We start from the raw sequence: 20,859 nt of genomic DNA, 5'->3' as shown, positions 1-20,859 counted from the left end.
GCTGTGAGGGTTTTAATATCAAGTCAGACAATTTAAAATGTCAGGAGACTCCACCCTCCAGCAGCAACACCGGTGTGGAAGAAACAACTATTTACAGTGTCGACCTAAGAGGTGGTTTTTAAAAGCAAAGCAAGTATCAGTCCAGTTGTATTCTTATTGGCAACATTTGACTAATAGTGGACTTTATTTTGTGATCATTCTTTGAGGTTAAAATAGAATACGTGTCCTGGTCCTTAAATTGCAATACATTTGTAACATAAAACTGCGAATTTGCAACATGAGATCATTTTCTTTCGCTTTAACGCAGGACAGTGTGTTCTCAGGTGGTACGTACAGAATAATGAACAACTCCATTTCCCTTCATTTCTGTCGAGTAATTTGCTTTAAAGACATTTTTATGAATGTGGCCAGAGTACAACATGCATATCTGAAGGTGTCAACTTCCTGTTTGACTTTTGTTAGAAAACTGCAGAATAGCTACTACTCATACCAGATCAACGTAAGTAATCAAGGTTCTGTTTTATTGCTCATGACATTTTTGAACCAATGGAAATATTTCTTTAAAGAATACTGAGCGATATCCTCCATGTATGGAAAGCCAGAGGGGACAGAAGCAAAGCGTTCCACACTAGCATGCTATTTAGCACTCTAAAAGGTGTTTCAGTATGTCTGAAACCAATAGTATGTGAATTGCTTACTATTTCTGGTGAAATATTACATAATGCTAACACTGGGAACTGCGCCGGCATAAATATCCCAGAATGCAACGCGGTAATGACAACGGCGTTCATAAAAGATGATGGCAGACGGCTATGTAACGTCAATAACGCTTCATATATATATATATATATATATATATATTTATTTATATATATATATATATATATATATATATATATATATATATATATATATATATATAAATGAATAAAGAAACAAGTTCAGTCTTTCTGATTCTCACAAATCATCGTTTGGTTACATGAGAGTGGCACGAGTTACCGCTGTTACGCGTCTCCAATTTCGGACTTCGCATTTTATTAAGAAAGCTGGAACCTTTTCCCCTCGTTTGTATTCACGTTAAATGTATCGAGAGAGCGCAAAACAAAACTTCCGTACACCCTGGCCTCAAAATGTGGCACTGTGGATTAAAAGCCCATTTGTCTTTTTTTCTATTCACCTAAAGAAGCGTCTTAGTGGACATCGTCTTTCTTAATGAACAGTTAACCGGCGCCGCCTTCACAGCCAAAAGCGGAGAAGCGCCCCGAGGTCCTCTACGTCTAATAGTAACTCTAGAACTGCGGAGGCAGCCGGCGTCGGTGTTACCTCTCTGAGCTTCCTCCTCATTGGGCCTCCGGAGCCAGCAATCCGTTTAACAACGTCACCTGACTCTTCCTCACTCGCAGAAAATAACTTGAAAGTACTTTATTTACAGGTGATTGTGTACAAATCAACTCTCTTTTTTTTATGAAAAGGCACAATTTTCTTGTCTGGTCTGGAGCGCTTAGAGTTTTCAGAGTGAATTGTGTGAAGTCACTTATAAAAACAAATGTTTAGTCAAAACATTTAGTGGAGTTTTTTAAAGGCCACCTTGTACTATTTGATTGGTACTTCATCCCCAAAGGCTTTGATACTTTTAATCTTCATTTATTTTTTCCTATCAAACTAGAGTAGAAATATATCAAACAGACAGACAGCATTAATGTGGGGGCGTGGCTGATGTATAGGAAGTATGTGTTTGTCTTCTCTAGCTACAGGGACAACAACCTCCAGGGTCAGGAGTGTAAGATAAGGGCTGGCATGGAGCAAGAGGTTTGGATTATTTTGTTTGTTTTGGCGTTTGTTCTGTCGCCGTCTCCTTTTCCTCCTCCTCCTCCTCCTCCTCCTCCTCCTCTTCCTTTTCCTCCTCCTCTTCCTCCTCTGTCCCCAGTCGTCTCTCTACAAGTGCGTGTCCTCCTCGTCCACTATGTCCTCCTTCAGCAGGTTGTCGATGGGGACGATCCAGCTGTCGTTGAACTCTCCGTTCAGCGCCACCTTCTTCTCTTGCATCTCCGGCTGCACCTCCATCACCTCCAGCGTCGGGTTGTCGTGGTATCCGTTCTCCACCGTGTGCAGCTCCTCTGTCAGGTGCTGCTGCAGGGATTAAAGGGACAAAGTCTCTAAAAGCTGTCTTCATATTTGATACTGCTTATTTATGTTAAAGGGAAACTTATTTTCTATGTCTGGTTGAAGTATGTCCACTAAAAGTGTTTGTTTTTGGGGCTGACAGGCTCAGATTGTTAGAAATGTCTGACAACATTATGGAAAGAACCCTACAGAGAAATGGAACCTTTTTCTTTACTTTTCACTTGATCCGATCCGATCCGTCTAACCAAGTCACGCTCGAGGAGAAGTCTCGTTCGTAAATCCGGTGAGAGGTGACTTGTTGCCGGAAGACAACGGTGTAAACGGGTGTGAGAGTCTGAGAGAGGAGTGCTGGTATTATCAGAGTTTGTTGTTTTTCAACTTCATGGCTGAATAGTGGATTTCTACAATGTGGATGCGATGCGAGATTTCAGAACGAGACTTCTCCTTGAGCGAGACAAGCAATGACAAACGGAGCGAATCAAGCGAAGGGTAAAAGAAAAAGGTTTTATATCTCTGCAAAGTTCTTTCTGTAAAGTTGTCAGAGACTAATAACAACAATCTGACCCTGTCTGCAGCAAAAACAAGCACTTTAAGTGGACGTACATTGACGGCGAGGAATAACATTGCAGCCTGTATGGCGGCTGCAGCTTCTCACTCCATTTCAGAGACTGTTGTCCCCATTAGTCACTTAAGACACAAAAACATGGAAGAATAGGGTCCAAGTTGGAAAATAAGTTTCTCTTCAAGTCACTTTAAACTAATTCGAAATCTATGCATTGACATTTTTACGTTTTACAGTTACATTTGTATTCATTATCATGCATAAATCTTCTAATCAAGGGGGAAGTTTGTCCCGGCATGTGTGCAGCAGGGCTGAGTACTGTTGAGTACTGCCGACAGCTGTATTATCTTTGCTCATGTTGTTACACTAGTATAGAAAAAAATCAATCAAAACGGGACCAACCACTGGTTGGTACAGAGGGAACACTATTCGTCCACACCGACCAAAAGAAAACCTGAAGTAATGTGAGCCCTTGAGGGTCAACCCCTGTGGGACGTTTTGTAGCACTACCTGGTTCTCGTTGTACGGCTTGCGATGGTGAGAGGCACAAACGGCGAGGATGACGATCATGATCAGCAGAGCTCCACTGGAGGCCAGGATGGCTATCAGGGTTTTGCTATCTGTTGGTTTCTTTAAGCAGAGAATACAATAACAGAATGACATCTCTTAACACCGCGGAGCCCGTCACTGACTCTGCAAGTGTTTCAATATGCTGACGATACCATGTGTTAACCCTTACCTTGGTGATTTCTTCATAGATTTTCTTCATAGTACTGGTTTTCACTGTGAGATACATTCAGGTGTATTTGTTAGCAGATAGAAAATTCAGTTGGCCTCTAATTCAACCTGACAAATGTGACTTTTCCAAAGAGGACAATGCCTCACCTTGTCCATTTATCTCCACACAGTCTACCTGTATTTTGCCGTTGTGGTGCTGCCATGTGAGGGTGCAATTCCCATCTTGCAAATTGACCATCAGCCGCCTGCACAGCTCCACCAGATCTTTCTCCTCCTCTTTCTGAAGGTAAAAAGGGGCACATCTGTAAACATCTCTGCAAATAATAAATCCTTTACATTTTTCTATTTTTCCATGAATGACTCCGAGCTGAGCCGACGCTAAGCTTCTATGCGGTCACAGTTTGGACAGGAAGGTCAAAAGTGACGGCTGATGTCATATCTTCCTATGCTGTGATGTGTGGGGTATTTCTGGTGTGTAATGGAACGGCACAGCTGTGTAGGCCGTCAGACAGAGAGGGTGAGTATATGAAAGAGGTGTGGGAAAGAAGGAAACTAGTGAAAGGCAGGAAGGGTTCCCACTGAAGACACTTTTTCCACCCAGTTACTGGAATCCTTTTTTTGTTTATAGCGAGCTTCACTGTTTCCTGATGATGGATCCGCCCAGAGCCTCCTTCACTGGTGGGAAGTATTCGTGTTTTTTTTCAGACTAGTTTACTTAAATATTTACCTGGGAGATAATTTAGAGGAAATGTCCATTTTTTCTCCAGCTCCTTTACATTCTAGAAACAAAAGTCACATTTAAAGATCCCGATACACCGTGTTAGAATGGAACAGAAGACAGGAGATGAGTCAGCAGTTGCAGCACAGAAGAAGTTGCTGGTGTGTCTGCCCTCTGCAGGGTATAGTTAGTATTATTGTATTTTGGCATAGTTTAAAAACAAGTTAGCATCTTCCTTTATTAATGACAGATTTAATCCACCACCCAGTGAGCACGCTGAGTGACCCAAATCGAACACACCTTGGATGTTGCCTCATCAACAGGTGCATGTTGCAAATGCACGGCCCGCCACTGGTGGACTGGTTATATAGTGGGACAGAGAGGCTGAGGGGACTGGTTATAGTGAGATATAGAGGCTGAGTGGACTGGTTGTAGTGGGACAGAGAGGCTGAGAGGACTGGTTATAGTGGGACAGAGAGGCTCAGTGCACTGGTTATAGTGGGACAGAGAGGCTGAGTGGACTGGTTGTAGTGGGACAGAGAGGCTGAGTGGACTGGTTATAGTGGGACAGAGAGGCTGAGGGGACTGGTTATAGTGGGACAGAGAGGCTGAGTGGACTGGTTATAGTGGGACAGAGAGGCTGAGTGGACTGGTTATATTACGCTTTAACAGTACGAGGCTACAACACCCTCTCTCCCTCCATTGTAATGCCCAGCAGCCACCGTTGATTGTGCGGCTTCGCGGTGTGTTACAACTGTGCGGCCTCTCCTTAGCTGTAATATGTGAGTTTGTGGCTGCATCCGCTGTGGAGTTTATATTGTTTATAACTCTCTGTGTTGTTGCCTTGGTAATGTTTGATTCTGCTGTTGATTACTGTAAGAAGTGTCAGGTTATCTAATTCTCATGCACCCGCCCTGAGCCTTCCACTTAGCACTTATTGTATTCATATTAGTTTGTTTCTGTACTTTTGCTCTGGTTTATGCTCTTAGATGCTTGTCTCAAAAAGGAGATGCACTTATGACTTCTGGTGACTAGTAGTTCTCTTGAACATCTATGTTGAATACACTTATTGTAAGTTGCTTTGGATAAAAGCGTCTGCTAAATGAACTGTAATGTAATGTGGTGTCCACACACTTTTTGTCGATTGACTATCATTTTGTGTAATTGTCTGAGGTTTATTCTAGTGATGCTTCCCTTAGGAAGGTCGCTGCATATTTATAATTAATAATGAGTGCTACACATAGGCTGCAAAATGCTGTAAATGGATTTGTGAAGCAGTATAGCAAGTACATCATAATTACATTTTTCTTACCTGAAGAATAACACATAAGCAGAAGTTCAACATAAGTCACTAAATGCATCGGCAACTGATGCAAAAGCTGTAGCACTAAAAAGGACACGATGGTACAGTATATAAAACATGACTTATTGTTCTTTTTCTTCCTGCAGGATGTTGCACGATTATTCTCTAACTTTGGGGAGTAAATGTCAATGGAGAAAGGAGTGGAAAGGGTGTGGGCCTGCCTTAGGACAATGGCAGAGGCTCGTTGAAATTCAGAACACAAACTGTGTTTATTGTCACATGTATTGTTTGGGTGAATGGAAACAGTCTGATGCCTGAAACAGATAACAAATAAAGCAAAATCTTACCCCATGCCCGTTGTTTAGAGAATACTGCAAAAATAATTAATGAAAAACAGTACGTCAGTCAAAAGCATTTTTGATATATGTTAATGTAAAGTGAAGGCAAGTGAACACACTAACTCTAACTCTTCCCTTTTGTCACAGTGTGTCTTACCAAAAACGTCTTTGGCTGAGCTGCTGCGGTGCTGCTGGTGGTGCTGGTGGTGCTGCTGGTGCTGCTGGTGGTGGGGATTGTGGTTGTGGCGGTGGGGATTGGGGTTGTGGCGGTGGAGGTTTGCGGGGACGTGGTTCCAGCTTTGGTACCAATGGTCTGTGGTGCAGGAGATCCTGCCTTGGCCAGGGGGGAGGGGGTGCTGGTGGTCACCGTGTTCCCAGTTAGCTCTGTGGCCCTCGCCACTGTCTGCTCGTGGCCTGTAACCGCCACAGTTGTTTTCTCGCCACCTTCAACCAGAAACAATGCGACAACAGTAAAAATATTGTCCCCTGATAGTGATGCATAGAGGTGGGACATTGTTGATCATTTGGCACAAGTAAGTCTCAAATCTTTGTACTCAAGTCCTGGGTCAAGACTGACAAGTCCCAAGTCCTAAACTTTGAGTGTCAAGTCCTAAACAAGTCATACGGTGCTCTTCATCAAATGTTAATAGATAATGCCATTTGCATCACTGACTGTAATTTTCGGCCACACCTTTTGCGTACTTGTTGACCAGTGCGTAGTCTTTGTACGTGAACAGAATTATCTTTGTAATCATTTCTTTACTCTCGGGTGCACAATAACGTAACGTTCTTTCCTGCAGCTTGATCGGATGCTGTCGAACCGGTTCAAACAAAGTGCACCGGGGAATTAAGTGTCGACTTGCTGGAGGTGGAAAGCGTTAACGTGACTTGATTCAGGAGATGAATTGATTCGTGGCACGCTTTTAAAATGAAATAACTTTTTTATATTTGGGCTTGGGGGAGGGTTTCAAGCATTTTCAAGTCAAAAGGGAAGTTAGTGTTAAAGTCCCAGTTATTTTTTTAATTTGGTCAAGTCTATAATCATCAAATGTATGACTCCATTCTGACTTGAGTCCAAGTCGTGTGACTTGAGTCTACACCTCTGGTGATGCAGGCCCCTCTGAGCCAATCAGTGACGATCACTTTTTAAACGGCTTAACATTCTTTTGTCAGCTCAGTGTCATTTTGAAAAAGCAGGCATGCACATTTGAAATAATGAGCTCAAATTATCTTCTTTGTCTCGATGAAACCACCAGATTGAATAGTTACTAGACGAAATACTCCAATAATCATTTATATTTATAAAGTCAATCTGTGCATTTGTTTTTTGTTAATTTATTTACAAGTTTTGATTCAAGTCAACTGTTTTGGGCGACTTGGGCCATTAAAAGTTTGAAATGAACCCTCAGTCATTCCCATCATGAGGTGTGTTGTTCTCAGGTTGGCATATAGAGGGATTTACCTTTGCTGTCCTGGCTGGTCTTGGTGGCGATGATGGTGTGAGTCACAGACTGTTGCCCCGACGTAGGGGCAACCGTCAAGACCTTTGTGATTTCGATTGTCCCCACGTTGCCAGGCAGCCCGGTGGTGGGCACTCCAGTCCCAGATGTGTTACCGGGTGCGGAGGCTTCAGGTGTCTGCATTGTGGTGGCCTTGGTGGTTACAGCTGAAACGCTGCTGCTGTCAGCTATTGTGGTTGGGACCACGTTCTTTGGTGAGCTGGGGGCCGGGGTCACAGTAGCAGCAGCAGTGGCAATCCTCATAGTAGTGGGGGGCCCAGAGGACATGGGAGGTGCTAGTGTGTTGTTTGTGACAGTGGGCGTTTGTTGTCCGGCAGAGGTTGGCTTGTCTGTAGGCTTGGATGTCGCAGTCATAGCGGGCGTGGTGACCACAGCAGCTGGCCTTGTGGATATTAGAGCCGTTACAGTTACGTTCTTACTGCCACTAGTTGGCCTGGCCGATGTCACAGAAGTAGTACTCTCGCTATCTGCTTTTGAACAGACGCTGAGAAATAGGAAGCCTAAGGAGTGAACAAAACATAACTGTTATTTTATTATAACAAACCAGTCAGTAGCAGTGGTTTACGGAAACCTGCATTGACAGATTTTGTGGCTACTTAGGGGCAGCACAACAAGCTACAAAACACAACATTGACATACTATCGCTTCATAAAGTTGGTATGAATATGTTGACTATTTACACGTCCAGCAGACATGGGAGCAGTGACATTTATTTGGAGAAGTGTTTCTGTCTACCTGAAGAATGCAAGTCTGATATTTATTCCTCTGTTTTGTTCTCCACCAACTTCTGAGAAAAATGTGTCTCTTTAGCTGCTAACTAACCATTGGATATATAGAAAACACAGATTGGTGCAGCTTTAATTTAGAATAATGGCCTTTTTTTAAATAGTCAAAGTCAAATCTAGCGGAGTCCTCTGAAGTCTGAGCTACGTCGACCTCTGCTCCTGCATGTCCTGCATTTTTTTTTCAAAGAGCTGTAAGCTTCTGTCGCAGCTCTTCGTCTTCCTCTGTTGCTCTATTTATATCGACCAGCACAGGATGCTGCACACAATAAACTTGGAAGCACCACACCCGCGACCACGGCCCCGCTTGGAGTGCCCCGTGAACAATCGTCGCCTGGCTCCACGGCCAGAAAACAATGGCCTTACCCCCCCCCCCCCCCCCCCCCCCCCCCGCTGGATCGTCAGCATACATGTGTGGTGACACATGCGGTTACACGTAGTCATTCTAAATGGTATGTACATTATGTAATTTTTCTTTTTTTAACATGTTGGATTCTATTTATTGCAACTCACATGTATTTCCCCTCATTGACAGTCATTTTATAAACCACACGGTGTTATTTTAGATTCTTGAATGCCTGACATTTAGGCAGCCGATGACAATGAAAATCAACTTATAGGAAATCCACCTGCTTGCTGTGTTTGTGTGCAATCTTTGGGATGAAAACGTTAAACCATGCAAAAACACAAGTGTGGTGCAAATATACAACAGATGAGTAACCATGTTCATTTAGTGTTGCCATCAGTCCCTGTCCCTTATGACCTACATACAGTACCGTTTACTATCACTATGTATGATAACACAGTTCATGGACCGTGACTGCCAATTCTCATATTACAAAATGTGTTAACACCTACAGTTCCGTTGGTCACAGAGCGAGCTGAATCTGCCGATGTGACACGGCTGAAAGCTCCGGAACAGCTACTCAATGGACCTTGAGGTGAGACTGTTTTGTCAACTTCTGATTGCATAGTTAAGACTGAATGTTGACTTTCAAAATACTTCGTATTCAAAGTGCTAGTGGATATCCTACGAATCTGCGCTACACAAGTGGTCATGGAAAACAAGATGGTGTGTTTAGGTTACATTGAATGGAGGATGGCGATGGGTGGCTTTCATTTTCCCAGATGTGCATTTGTTGGGGACTATTTTCAGCGGCGGATTAATCCACCTTCGGTGCTCTAGTTTTACCATTGTTTTTAATGGAGGTCTACGGCACGCAAGGAAGAAGATGGTATACAGGTATGGTTTTGGTCTTTTAATGGGATTTGTGGACATTAAGAAAAATAAAGAACATCACTTAATTAATCTTCAAGTTTACATGTTGAAAACTGGGAAAACACAGCATCTTCTCCATCTAGTCACCAAATCACCTACAACAAACTAAATTCAGGGCAGCAAATTCCTCAGTCAGCAAGAATAATCCCTTTAATCCCTATAAATCTTAATGCACATAAAGCTCATAATCTAGGGTTGAATCAAATGTTCAGCTTGTCAGGCTTTGTCGCTGTAACATAAACAAACGTTTCCCGAAAACGTTTCAGGAGATTCTCGCAAGCTCCTCTCGCCCGCAATTCCCACAGCGTGTGAAGGCAGCGTTAGGGACGCTGTCAGGTGTAAGCAGATAAATTCAAGTGGAGGCCGGTGGAGCCGGGGCTGTCCTGTCTCTAAAAAGCATGGACTTATCAGCCCTCGGCCTGCTGCCGCAAACGCCGTTACTAAGAGAGTACGGCTGCCGGAGTCCTCCGCTCAGAGGACTCCACTGATTGAGCCCAGTTCAGTCCACGGAAGTTGGAGTTAAGTGTGTGTTTTCCAAAGATGACGCAGGGCTGCAGATTGACACATTGAGTTATTGCAGTGACCAAATCTTTCCTGCTAACTACACTTTATCTGCCAGGAGTTTGTTTTTCTGGTGAGATGTCTTCGCAGTCAGTCAGTCATCGTCTCATTCCAGCCTGCTGTCTCTCATCTCACGCTCTCCCTCCCCCAGGTGAAGCGTCTTGTTTTGGTGCGACCCCCGCTGACCCCGAGCTGTCACTGACGCGTCTGTTTCTTAGCGGGCAACAGCGACTGCTATCAGTGTCATAGATTGTTTTTGACTCGCCCACTCATTCCTCACCACCTCTGGAAACACACACACACACACACACACACACACACACACACACACACACACACACACACACACACACACACACACACACACACTACCTCCCTCTTGTTGCCATCTAAAGAGGTTTACTTTAGTGACTCACAATGACTTTGACAATAACATCATTCTTGTTGGAATTAGTGCAGTGACATATTATTAGTAGTTTCTCGGGTTAAGTTTAGCTGCACTAGTCAGTTTAAAATGACCAATCCATGAAATGATTATGTGTAATGTGAAAGTTAGCGGTGGCAGCAGGCAGCAAAAAAAAAAGCTTGGATGGACAAACTGCAAGCAACCTATCTAGCCAGCCTGGTTTCCAAAACATTAAGTTTCCATACAGTGAAACTGCATTGCCAAATATGTTTTCAGGGTTTGTATTTGAGTTATGACAAGTACGTTTCCAAACAAACACAGGACTTTCACCCAGGAGTTCGCCGTTTGTGTCCTGTATGAAACTGGAAGTCAATGTTGATTAATTTGACTTTACAGCCATAACTTAGATAATGTAACACATTTTAAGCCAAACTGTGATGTTTTCTTTCTTTTCTTCAACGTTAACCACGTGTTAAAAAAAACTGCGCCTGTAATCAGGGAGAAAATACATTTCTCTCAAAACTTAACTGAGAATACAGTTTAGTTGTATAAGAACGTATTTTTCGGGGCATTTTTAATTTTGATAGAAACAGTAGAAATGACAGGAAACAAGGGGACATGCAACAATATTGTGTTCACAGGTTGTTTCACTGCCCCCAAGTGGCCCAAAATCAACTAATACTTCTTTCAGTAGTATAAAGAGGTATTTGAATAATAAGCGAAAAGCAAAAATAATAAGCAAATAATAATAAGCGAAAAGCAAAAAATAATAAGCAAATAATAATAAGCAAACATGATGCTTTTTTTCAAAAAGCATCATGTTATCCACTCAAGATCCGAGACATAAGAAAAACCTTTTGACCAAAACTGAAAGATTGTGTCCTCTTTTTTTTTTTTTGTCTCATATTCTGCTTTAAAAATATCAATAACAATAAAAGTAACTTCATTCTACTCAAATCACAGAACTAAAGTAGCAAAAGTAGATACTTGAGAAGTCCCAAGTTACTCTAAAAAGAAGCATAACACTGCGTATCACTCCCAGATAGAGTCCAAGAACAAGTTGTCTACTTTCTATCCATGCTTTGTGAACGTCCTCTCCGGGCCCTGAACCCTGTGACCTCAGTCTGCACAGAGTGTGTGGAGCTCATTCCTATTTCGCTACACCTTTACTTTAGAGCCTAGTCTCTGTTGCTACGCTGTTTGTCGCATCGTGTGACCTGCCCCGGTGTGAGGGTCAGACAGCAGAGGGTGTGAGAACCGACGGGCCTTCCTTTCCCTGGCTCTTCCTTCTACTTCTTGGCTCACTTCAGTGACAGGAAACACTTCTGTTGATTATCTGTAATAAGCATTGACTAAAGGGACTGTCGTTGGTCTTCTGCCAGTTGTTTCTATTGTTCTCACTTTCGTTTAGGTGTACGACATCATTAGTGCCATAGGGAAGTTTGTCTGCAGCATTAGACCGAAAATGATCATTATTCCCTGAGACTAAGTGGAGGTCCAGAGCAGGTCAAAGGGTGCTCTCTGCCTCCCTGACCTCCCCGTAGGAGGGCCCGCTGTCGGTGCGAACCTGCTGACAGTGTGGCCAGAGGGTGGAGACTGGTTGAATTGTCCTCCCTTCCCCTGGCTGCCATGTTGTAAATAAATGCCCCCCAATGCAGGAACAAGGCCCCACACAGGCCGCAACATGGAAGGGATAAGACTGAAGAGACAGAGGGGACAGTTTTATAGCTCTCTGTCTGAGCAAATACTGTTCATGTCAGTGGTATCGTTTGTCCCCATTCAGCCACGGGAGCGTCAGTGAGGTCCGACACCGCCGTTGGGTGATCCGGTCTGGCTCACAGTCCGTGTTCTGGGTGTATGGAGCTAAATCCAGGTCAAAAGTTTTGTTCATTTGAAAAAAAAATGTGAACCTGAAAGTTCAAGTTGTGGTCTTGAACATTGAAAAATACAGCAATGTATTCAAAATAAAAATAAGTGAATGAAAAGTTTTTTTGGGTTGAATATAATTTTGATTCAGTTCTGGATTGTTTTCGAATACATTTTTTTTTTTCATTTTTCACTTTCATATATATTTTGATATTTGAGTTCTTATATTTTTCAGTTTCAGATTATATATTTTCAGTTCAGATCGTTTTTAAAAAAAAAGTAAAATTGTACATAATCTGGACAAAATTGTTCTCGGTGTCCGATGTTTAAGAAACAGAGGACGAAGAGACGAAGAGCCGCTCTGGTCTACGTCTACATACTTCTGGCCTCGTGGTGTAGATTCTGTAGAACCACGTGTCGCACAATGGCGCTGTCACGAGATCAGATTTATCACTACATCATTATCGTGGCCAAAATAATTCGCCATATTATCACGACATGATACAGTCAAACCCATCTTTCATTGTTTATATTGTCTATATGAAATTATTTTTCTTAGGTGCTGGATTACTTAGACAATATCATCAAACGTGTGTTATGAATATGATATCAATATTAAATTTTTTAACACCACGGTAACGCGACACCCCTAATACACACATTACATCACATCCATATAGCTGCAAAAAAACATCGACAGGCCACATCATAAAAACTAAATGGGGTGGACAAAATAACAGGAACACCTGAACATAAGTAACATGACGGTAGAATCTACTGAGAGATAATTGTAATAGGATTGTATTATGTTGTAAAACGGGCATATGAGTTACTAAGCTGTATGACACAGTGTGTGTGTGTGTGTGTGCGTGCCAGCTATCCTTCCAGCCACCCTGACTGTAACCCTCGGATTGATGTGCGTTTGAGCATGAACATGCGCTGGTCCCGCCAAACGGAGGAGAGTAAATAAATAAATGTAGCTGTCGCTCCAAAGCTCCGGCGGGACAAAGCTGCCCCGTTAGCTTGGTGACAGCCCACACAAAGGCCCCTCCGGCCCCCACGTGCGACCATGCAAGAACGGGCTACTCCCACCCCCACCCCACTGCAGCCGAGGTCCTTTTCAGGGTTTCGACTGCCCCCATCCTCGTCCCATTGAGAGAGGTAATTCAGCTCTCTGTGGGACTGGGGGTGAGGGAAGGAGAACGGTGGGGAAGGGAGGGGTCCTCGCTTTACATTGTGCGCTCCTGTGAAGGGAGGTGATGAGCTGTGAATGTAAAAACACTCGGTGGGAATAGAAGAAGACGAGAGAAAGGGAGGAGAGACCGGGGGGGGGGGGGATGTTACTGGAAATGACTGACCACACACACACACTCTCACCCTTGCACACATTATCCACAAATAACACACTCCCTGTCCTTGGAGACCAGACTGGTATGTGTGTTTATACGAGCTGTGGGGTGAGCCGATGGTAAAAGTTCAATGTTAGAGCTCCGTAACAACCCCCCCCATGACACACACATGCGTACACACACACACCTCCGCTGAGATAAATGAGCTACAATGAGCAGGACAGTCTCTGAACCCACTACAGCGGTGTATTTAACAGCTATGTGCTATATTCATATATACAGATGAACAGTGTGTCATCTATCGATCAGTCTCTGAGCATGTTTTATTTTATGGCAACATAGCTTTTACTTACACATCAAATAGAGACATGATGATGTGGGGCTTTCACACACAATCTAATGTATGTCTGTTGACTGTAACACTTTTTGAAATGTTTAAAACCTTGAAATATTAATTTTTTTGTGATTTCTTTTGTGTAAAAAATGAGCTGGAAAACAATTGCTTTACACATAGGCTAAATAGACTATAATATGATTTCTTATATTTTTCTCATGTATTTTGTTTGAGCGATCGTCATTTGATTTGTGATGATTTGTACATATTTATAGGCTCATGTGTAATTTTTCTTGTATTTTTTGGTTGCCACTTTTTTTTTTTTTTTTACAGCTGTGTTTGTGTTGGAAAATGACATCATGCATTTCAGATAAGGACAGTTGAAAAGGTGCTAAACAAAGACGAACATCGAAAGCAAAGAAAGTCGGCAAAAAGGAACCAAGCGGCTCCTTGAGGTTGAAGGTTTATCGAATGATCAAATTGTTACAAGAGCAAATATTATAGTTGGAGTGAGTGTCTCAAATATTCAATGTAGCCTAAGAAGTCTAGCTAAGTAGAGATCTCTAAGATACGCTACTTATCTTAAGTAGCATATTTTAGAGATCTCTATTTAGCTAATATTCTATTCTATACACTAAGCCACATTGTAATAAATACATGCAACTACCAGTAATGTTAGCTATAGCTAAATATGACTGGAGCAGACACTCTTTTACATAGTTGTAATGCGTGAACAGAATGAAAGACAATTAAAAAATGTAAGGAAATAAAACATATTGTTGCAAAATATTGTTATATTGTAGCAAATATAAAATTGTCTTGCTGTGTAAGATAAAGTAGCCCAGTGACAGTTGAGGTGTGGTTCACAGTAGATATATACTGTAGCATATATCTATAAACAGAAAACTGATAAGGATGACAGGCTCCTATAAATGACATAGGAAATTAAAATGGAGTATTTGGCTGGTGGGGATTTCAAAAAATATGTTTGAGAAACACCTGGAATATAAAATATGAAATATCTCATCACAAAATAGCAGAAACAACAACGTTATCTTTAACCCACCTATGCATCTAACGGTTAACGGTTCAAGTCTCCCAAATTAACAAAACTATCTTCATGGATAGATACCATAAAAGGTTTGTTTTTTGTTCTTTTGGTGAACCAATCCTTTCGGAGAGGCTCAGTGTGTGTAGGCATGTTTCATTTCACAAACACACACACACACACTTTGCTCACCGCTAATGGAGCAGCAGCCGTTTTCTGTTTTCCTAAAACCTGAGAAGTGAGGGGAGTTCACACAAAGTGATGAGGCAGATGAAAAAGAGTGCTGAGAAAGTACGGAGCAACAGATGAGGGGAGGAGAGGAATGAGGAGGCCCGGGATGACGGAGAGGAGGAGGGCGAGCGAAGGTCCGCCACGGTACCAGCCGCGGGCCTGATTAATGGACACCTGGGTGTGCAGCGCGGCATGCTGGGTAGAGGCAGGGAGTGCGAGGTTACAGTAGAGGTGAAGGCGAGCGGCTCTTTATCTGCGGCGTCAGACAGTGATGAAATGCTCAGCTTTACAGAGAGCAGAGGTTCCTCCCTGAAGGAAACTTCCACATGCCAGCCATGCCTGGCCTTTAAAAACAAGACCCACTGCATCTGGATTCTAAACAGCACACAGATCCTAAAAAAAAGGCTGCCTCGGACCTTCAGGAGTCCTCGAGGGAGGTCAGGAATGTGAGTTGTATTTCCAAGGGGTTTGAACAGTAAACCAAAACAATAACTGACAAAGTTTTCTTTCTTTATAGCATCAATTCTGCTATAAATCATAAAGAGTCACGCCAACTACAAATCCTTCTTATTGCCATCCATTTTCCAAAACATACCAGGATTTAGATTTGACTGCTTTCATCACACATCAGTATGCTGTAAAGATTTATTAGCAGAGAGTTGAGATAGCTTATCCATTACAATAAACAGTATTGTTTTTGCGAGCAGGGACTGATTTAATGGGGTGTTCAAGGACTCGTGGACATCAAACATTTGATAATTATCTGCAGACAAACATTAACCTCTTGTACCCGATGGTTGATGATGTAAAAAATGAAGAAAAACCTTTCCAAATTACAATTAAACTACACCATGGCCATAACAACTGAGCACCGCTCATTAAAAACTGTGAGTTGAAACACGGTGAAAAAAAAAGTTTAGGAATTTCCAAAATTTAACGGAAAAAGTCTCATCTGAGACACGATAATCGTAAGACACGAGCCTCCATCATGTAACTTTCATCAAATTAGAAAGGAAAACGCCTTTTGACCCAAACGTAAATGCTAGCAAGCTAACGATATAAAACTACATTTGATTAGCTAAGTGAGCAATCCATTGACTATTAGTAAACTTGTCCTTTAATTATGAGACTGAATCCATGGTTATCAATCACCAAAAAAATGTAAAAATATTTTTTGCTGTGAATCACACCTAAAGATTCTGAACTACCAGGACTCATTTGGGTTTTTTTAAGCAACACAACTCTTTTTCTGCAGATGATTTATATTCTAATCATAATAACTCATAACTTATTTATACCAAATAATGTCATTGCACATTGTTTTTCATGTCATGAAAGGCATATTGAAAAAAATCTGACCGACCCTGCTCTGTAAATATCATATTCTCCCACTTCTCCTCTGCCTGTTTTTCCACCATGTGGCTGGATTGAAAGCCTCGCGGTGGCTGAGTGGGAGAGGCCGTCTCCGGCCGCCACGCCCTCCTTGGGAACTGGGATGTTGATCATGTTTTTTTTCCACCCCCATCTATTGTTCTACATTCTCTTCCATGTACGCCAGCCAGCGCAGACACCAGACGAGTGTGCCAAATGGGCAGTGTCTCCCCGGGCCGCTGGTGTGCAGACAGGCCGGGAACCCCGGCTGCTGTTATCTTGTAGGAAACGGACAAGTCATGAACCCGCAAACGCACCAGAAAGACGGTCTGTGTAGGGGTTAGGAAGTCCTGGAGAGGACTGATAACTGATGATCCTGCCTTCTTCCTACAGGATCCAAATGGTTTATTTAAACCCCCTCCAGGCGTTTGATGATTCAATTCGGCTGCACCGTTTTGAATCTTTGATTTGAGCATCCCGGCTATATTTTTAACTTTCAGATGCAAGTAGCTGCAGTTAGCATGAAGATTCTCTGCGCTACAGAAGCCTGAGTTGAGAAAGCGAAATGGCATGTTCACTGAAAACTGTGTTTATAAGCAGACAGAAGTAGAAATACATGTTCATTCTACCGGCAGGAAGCATGATACCAATTTGCAGTGAAACAATAGTCATTGTGATGACATCGAAGCCTTTATATTGGACAATTTTGTCCCCAGAACTTAAAGATAACAACGGACTCATGCTGAAAGACTTGGTTACAAATAGGTCAATTCTCCCATTAATACAGAAATGTGAGTTTTCAGAACTTGTGCTGCTGGAGGAATAGTTTGACATTTTGGGAAATATGCTGCCGCTTTTGTACTTTTATGAGTAGTTTTGAACCCAAGTAATCTTACATCGTATTGAGTAATATCAACATTTTGGCTATTTGCTTTCTTGCCTATAGTTATGAGAAGATCGATACCAATCTCATGTCTGTCCGGGAAACACAAGCCAAATGTGTGCGGGACTTTTTCTTGGCTGGGCGCAGAAACTTCCTGAAGTCTTGTCGTCACCGTGACAACCAGCTGAAACTTCAGGAAGTAACTGCGCCCAGAGAAGAAGGAGGCCTGCACATCTAGGGCCCTGTCTAGGAGAGCTGGATATGGCACATTCAAATATGGTGGATTCTGGAGTCACTTCAGCTGGTTTTTGGTGCTCTGAAAAAATGGATTCACATTTCTGAAGCTGCTCCTTTACTAGATAGTGTGCGTCGGGAAAAATCATCACGGAATGATCCTGGTTTGGAGGTCTTCATCTGACCATTTGTTTTTACTTCCTGTCTTTGACTTTTTCCCGCCTGTTTTCTACCACACCTGTGATTCGATTTTTGGACTTCCAGCAGCTGTAAGTTAATTTCTTCCTTGAATCGTTGTACTCTACTTGCTGCCTCCTCAACTCTTCATCTGTGTTTGTGAATTAAGACCTCTACAGGAACAGTGATGTTCCTGTTTCATTGTCTTCTGTCTGGATCTCCAGGTGATTTTTTTTTAAAGGGTTTTGATCCTGGATATAAACTTCAAACACATATTTTAGACCCTTCTGTCTGTTTCTCTCTGAAATCGCTTTTTCATTTTTACAAAAACTAAATAACACTTATTCAGGGAATGCAGTTAGTGACAGTGTGGGCTCCATGGTAAGATAGGTCTGACAAAGGGTCAGTTACAAAGTTACTCTTCAGCTAAAAAATTGCAATGTCTAGGTTTCCGAGCCCTTCTTGTGATAACAGGCCGTTAAACACACAAACGCACAAAAACCGTGTCAGGCTTTTTTATTTTTAGGAAAAAGTGCTGACAAGCCTTCAGATTGAGTTTTTTGGGGCCTGTGTCACATGTTTTCTTCACACAATCAAAAAAAATATAGTGAAGGCCTCCCATCTGAATCCACCTACTGTAGTGGCGAGAGCGGCAGGTGCATAATTAAAGAAAAACACTTTCCTCGCCTCTCAGCCAGGGAGTGAGGTCAGGGGTGCGCTTCATTATTCAGGGTCCTTGTGTCCACAGCTATTGGAGGACTTTCTCTGAGTGTGTGTGAGTGTGTGTGTATGTTGAGGAAGATGGGGGGGGGGGGCTTTGATGGGACCTAACGGTGGGATGGTGGGAGGGGCAGATGTTTCAGCTCTCACTCCTACTGTGCGATTACTACTTTCTTACAGATTCAATACAGTCCACACAGCAACAGTCTGCTTCCCAAACTGGTCAACAGTAGCGCATAGGAGGGTAAAAAAAACAAAAGTAGGGGGTTTGCTGTTCAATGCAGAGGATTTCACTCTCCTCAATTTGTGCACAAAGAAGCAAGATGAAGACAAAAAGGCTACTGGCAGCGACCCTGGTTTGCAGCACGTTTCAAGTTTGGCAGTGTTCCTCTGTCAGCGTCCACCGACGGGTTTCTGTGTTCTCTTTGCTTCTTAGAGACTGAACGTGTCCACAAACTGAGCCATCGAAGCTTTTCTGCATTCAACACCCCTCCCGTCTTCCCCCCTCAAGAGATTTTATATTAAGTATTACATACTAACGTGTATCTTTTATCTGGTATTATGCTTCATAATCAAAATTGAGATGAAATGGCTGTACACGATGACGTAAACTACAAGTAAAAAACAAAAAACAAACAGTGTATGGGGTAGTAAAGTATAGGCCTACATTGTACAGTAAAATATCTAATGAAATCTGTGGAGCTGTGAAGTTAATAAAAACAGCTGAATTATTTGGGTAGTTATTGTAAAACACTTTAAAGGTGATGTAATCCTGCTTTCAGTAAAAAACATAAGTCACAAAGTCTTCTATAGTTTGAATTTAGCCTATTTGAATATGACTTTAACCAGTGGTTCCCAAGCTGGGAGTCACTACCAGATGATTAAAAGGAAAGAATGATATTTCTGTCACGCAAAATTCAGTTTTAGTTTTTGTATTTCTCCTTGTGAAATACTGCATATACATGAATAGAAATAAAAACCTCCCTCTCAGGTCAAACTAGCAGACAGCCCACAACCCAACAACAACCACTGGATTAAAACTCAACGGCATTGAAAGTAGTTCAAACTAGTTCCAGCTCCAGCAGCTACGACATGACGCTCACACGTTCACCAGCAAGTCCAACAATACGATGAGATAACACAGCAAGGGGCCGATCACTTGCCTAATGACAGAAAGTACATGTACTCGAGCACAGTTAAGAGATACTTCAATTTCCCGCTCCTTCATACTTCTACTCCATTAAAGGGATACTTTTTAACCTCATTGTATAGAATGTTCAGCATAAAACATCTAAAGTAATATATTACTTAATAAAATTAGTCACAGGGCCATTTATCTTTAGAATAATTACTTTTATTTTGATACTTTATATTTTCTGGGGGGGTGAGGGGCTCTTTAAAAAAATTGTTGTATTGCTACTTAACTTAAATAAAGTATAATTTTACTGTTGATATGTGAAGTAATTATTGTTAGAATACTTCTAAATTATTATTTAGAAAATAAATTGACAATTTAAAATGCATAATTTTAAAGGTAATGGAGTAATTCTACATTAATACATCACTACTGTTTTATCGATCATTCTAACAGTCAGTGCGCACCTGTTTGTTTTAAAAGCAGACGTATTGCCCTGCAGCGTTTAAATGATGCTGCTGCACAGAGACACTTCAACTGCTTTCACTCCCCCAGCAACAATCATGGACATCCTATGAGACATTTTACAACTATCAGAGAAAAGGCCACGTTCCAGCATCATGACACCCACAGACCCATCACTCCCAGGTGTAGATTTAAGTCAAGTTCTACTCACTGAGTGAAAGCAGCGGCCACGTGATCCTCATAGTCGCTCTCATCCTGTTTCTGCCCACTTCTTATCCTTCATGCAGCGCGACAATCCGTTACTTCGTAACTGGAGGCGGATGATGATTAGCTCGAGCCCAACCGCTGACTGACGCCGTCCTGTCACGCCTTTCTCCTTCACTTTCTCTCTCAAGTAAATGATCTCGCCCAATGTATTGTTCACTTCTTCTTCTTTTTTTCTCTGCTTCTTCTTTTTCTTCTCTTAAACTGAAAGCCAAGAATGCTTTTGTTTGTCTCCACTGCTTCTTTCTCTCCTCGCTGTGCAGACTTGGGGATTTGGGGGGAGAGAGTGTTTCTGCAGTCTCCTTGGCTGTAGCGTTGTAGCTCAGTGTCTCTCTACCGCTCTCTCTCTGTCTGTCTTGTCTCCCACAGTGGCTTGATGCTGTGCTGTGCTCAGCCAAAGTCTTCTGCTGTTAGCAGCCAGTGCAGCAGCCCCGGAGCCCTGCCCCTGCCT

General features: G+C 42.3%; 1 protein-coding gene across 2 annotated transcripts; it reads right to left on the bottom strand.

Moving 5' to 3' along the window:
- Nucleotides 1–903: 903 nt before the first annotated feature.
- Nucleotides 904–20,850, bottom strand: podxl (podocalyxin-like). Of its 2 annotated transcripts, none has more exons than XM_076076024.1 (8): nucleotides 20,356–20,850; nucleotides 7,246–7,803; nucleotides 5,941–6,227; nucleotides 5,793–5,816; nucleotides 3,572–3,704; nucleotides 3,426–3,469; nucleotides 3,197–3,316; nucleotides 904–2,127 (listed from the first exon to the last, which is right to left on the bottom strand). In XM_076076024.1, the coding sequence occupies exons 1-8, from the start codon at nucleotides 20,396–20,398 to the stop codon at nucleotides 1,936–1,938; spliced, it is 1,401 nt and encodes a 466-aa protein (XP_075932139.1). In that variant the 5' UTR covers nucleotides 20,399–20,850; the 3' UTR covers nucleotides 904–1,935. The 2 variants fall into 2 exon arrangements, with proteins under 2 accessions (XP_075932139.1, XP_075932137.1); XM_076076022.1 differs by having other exon boundaries at nucleotides 904–2,130; nucleotides 20,356–20,845.
- Nucleotides 20,851–20,859: the final 9 nt, after the last annotated feature.

Source organism: Anarhichas minor, unplaced genomic scaffold (assembly GCF_050575085.1).
Source record: "Anarhichas minor isolate MPS153535 unplaced genomic scaffold, ASM5057508v1 ptg000055l, whole genome shotgun sequence".
NCBI classification, from domain to species: Eukaryota; Metazoa; Chordata; class Actinopteri; order Perciformes; family Anarhichadidae; genus Anarhichas; species Anarhichas minor.
The sequence above is the reverse complement of the archived record's forward strand: the minus strand, read 5'-3'. Positions and strand labels throughout refer to the sequence as shown.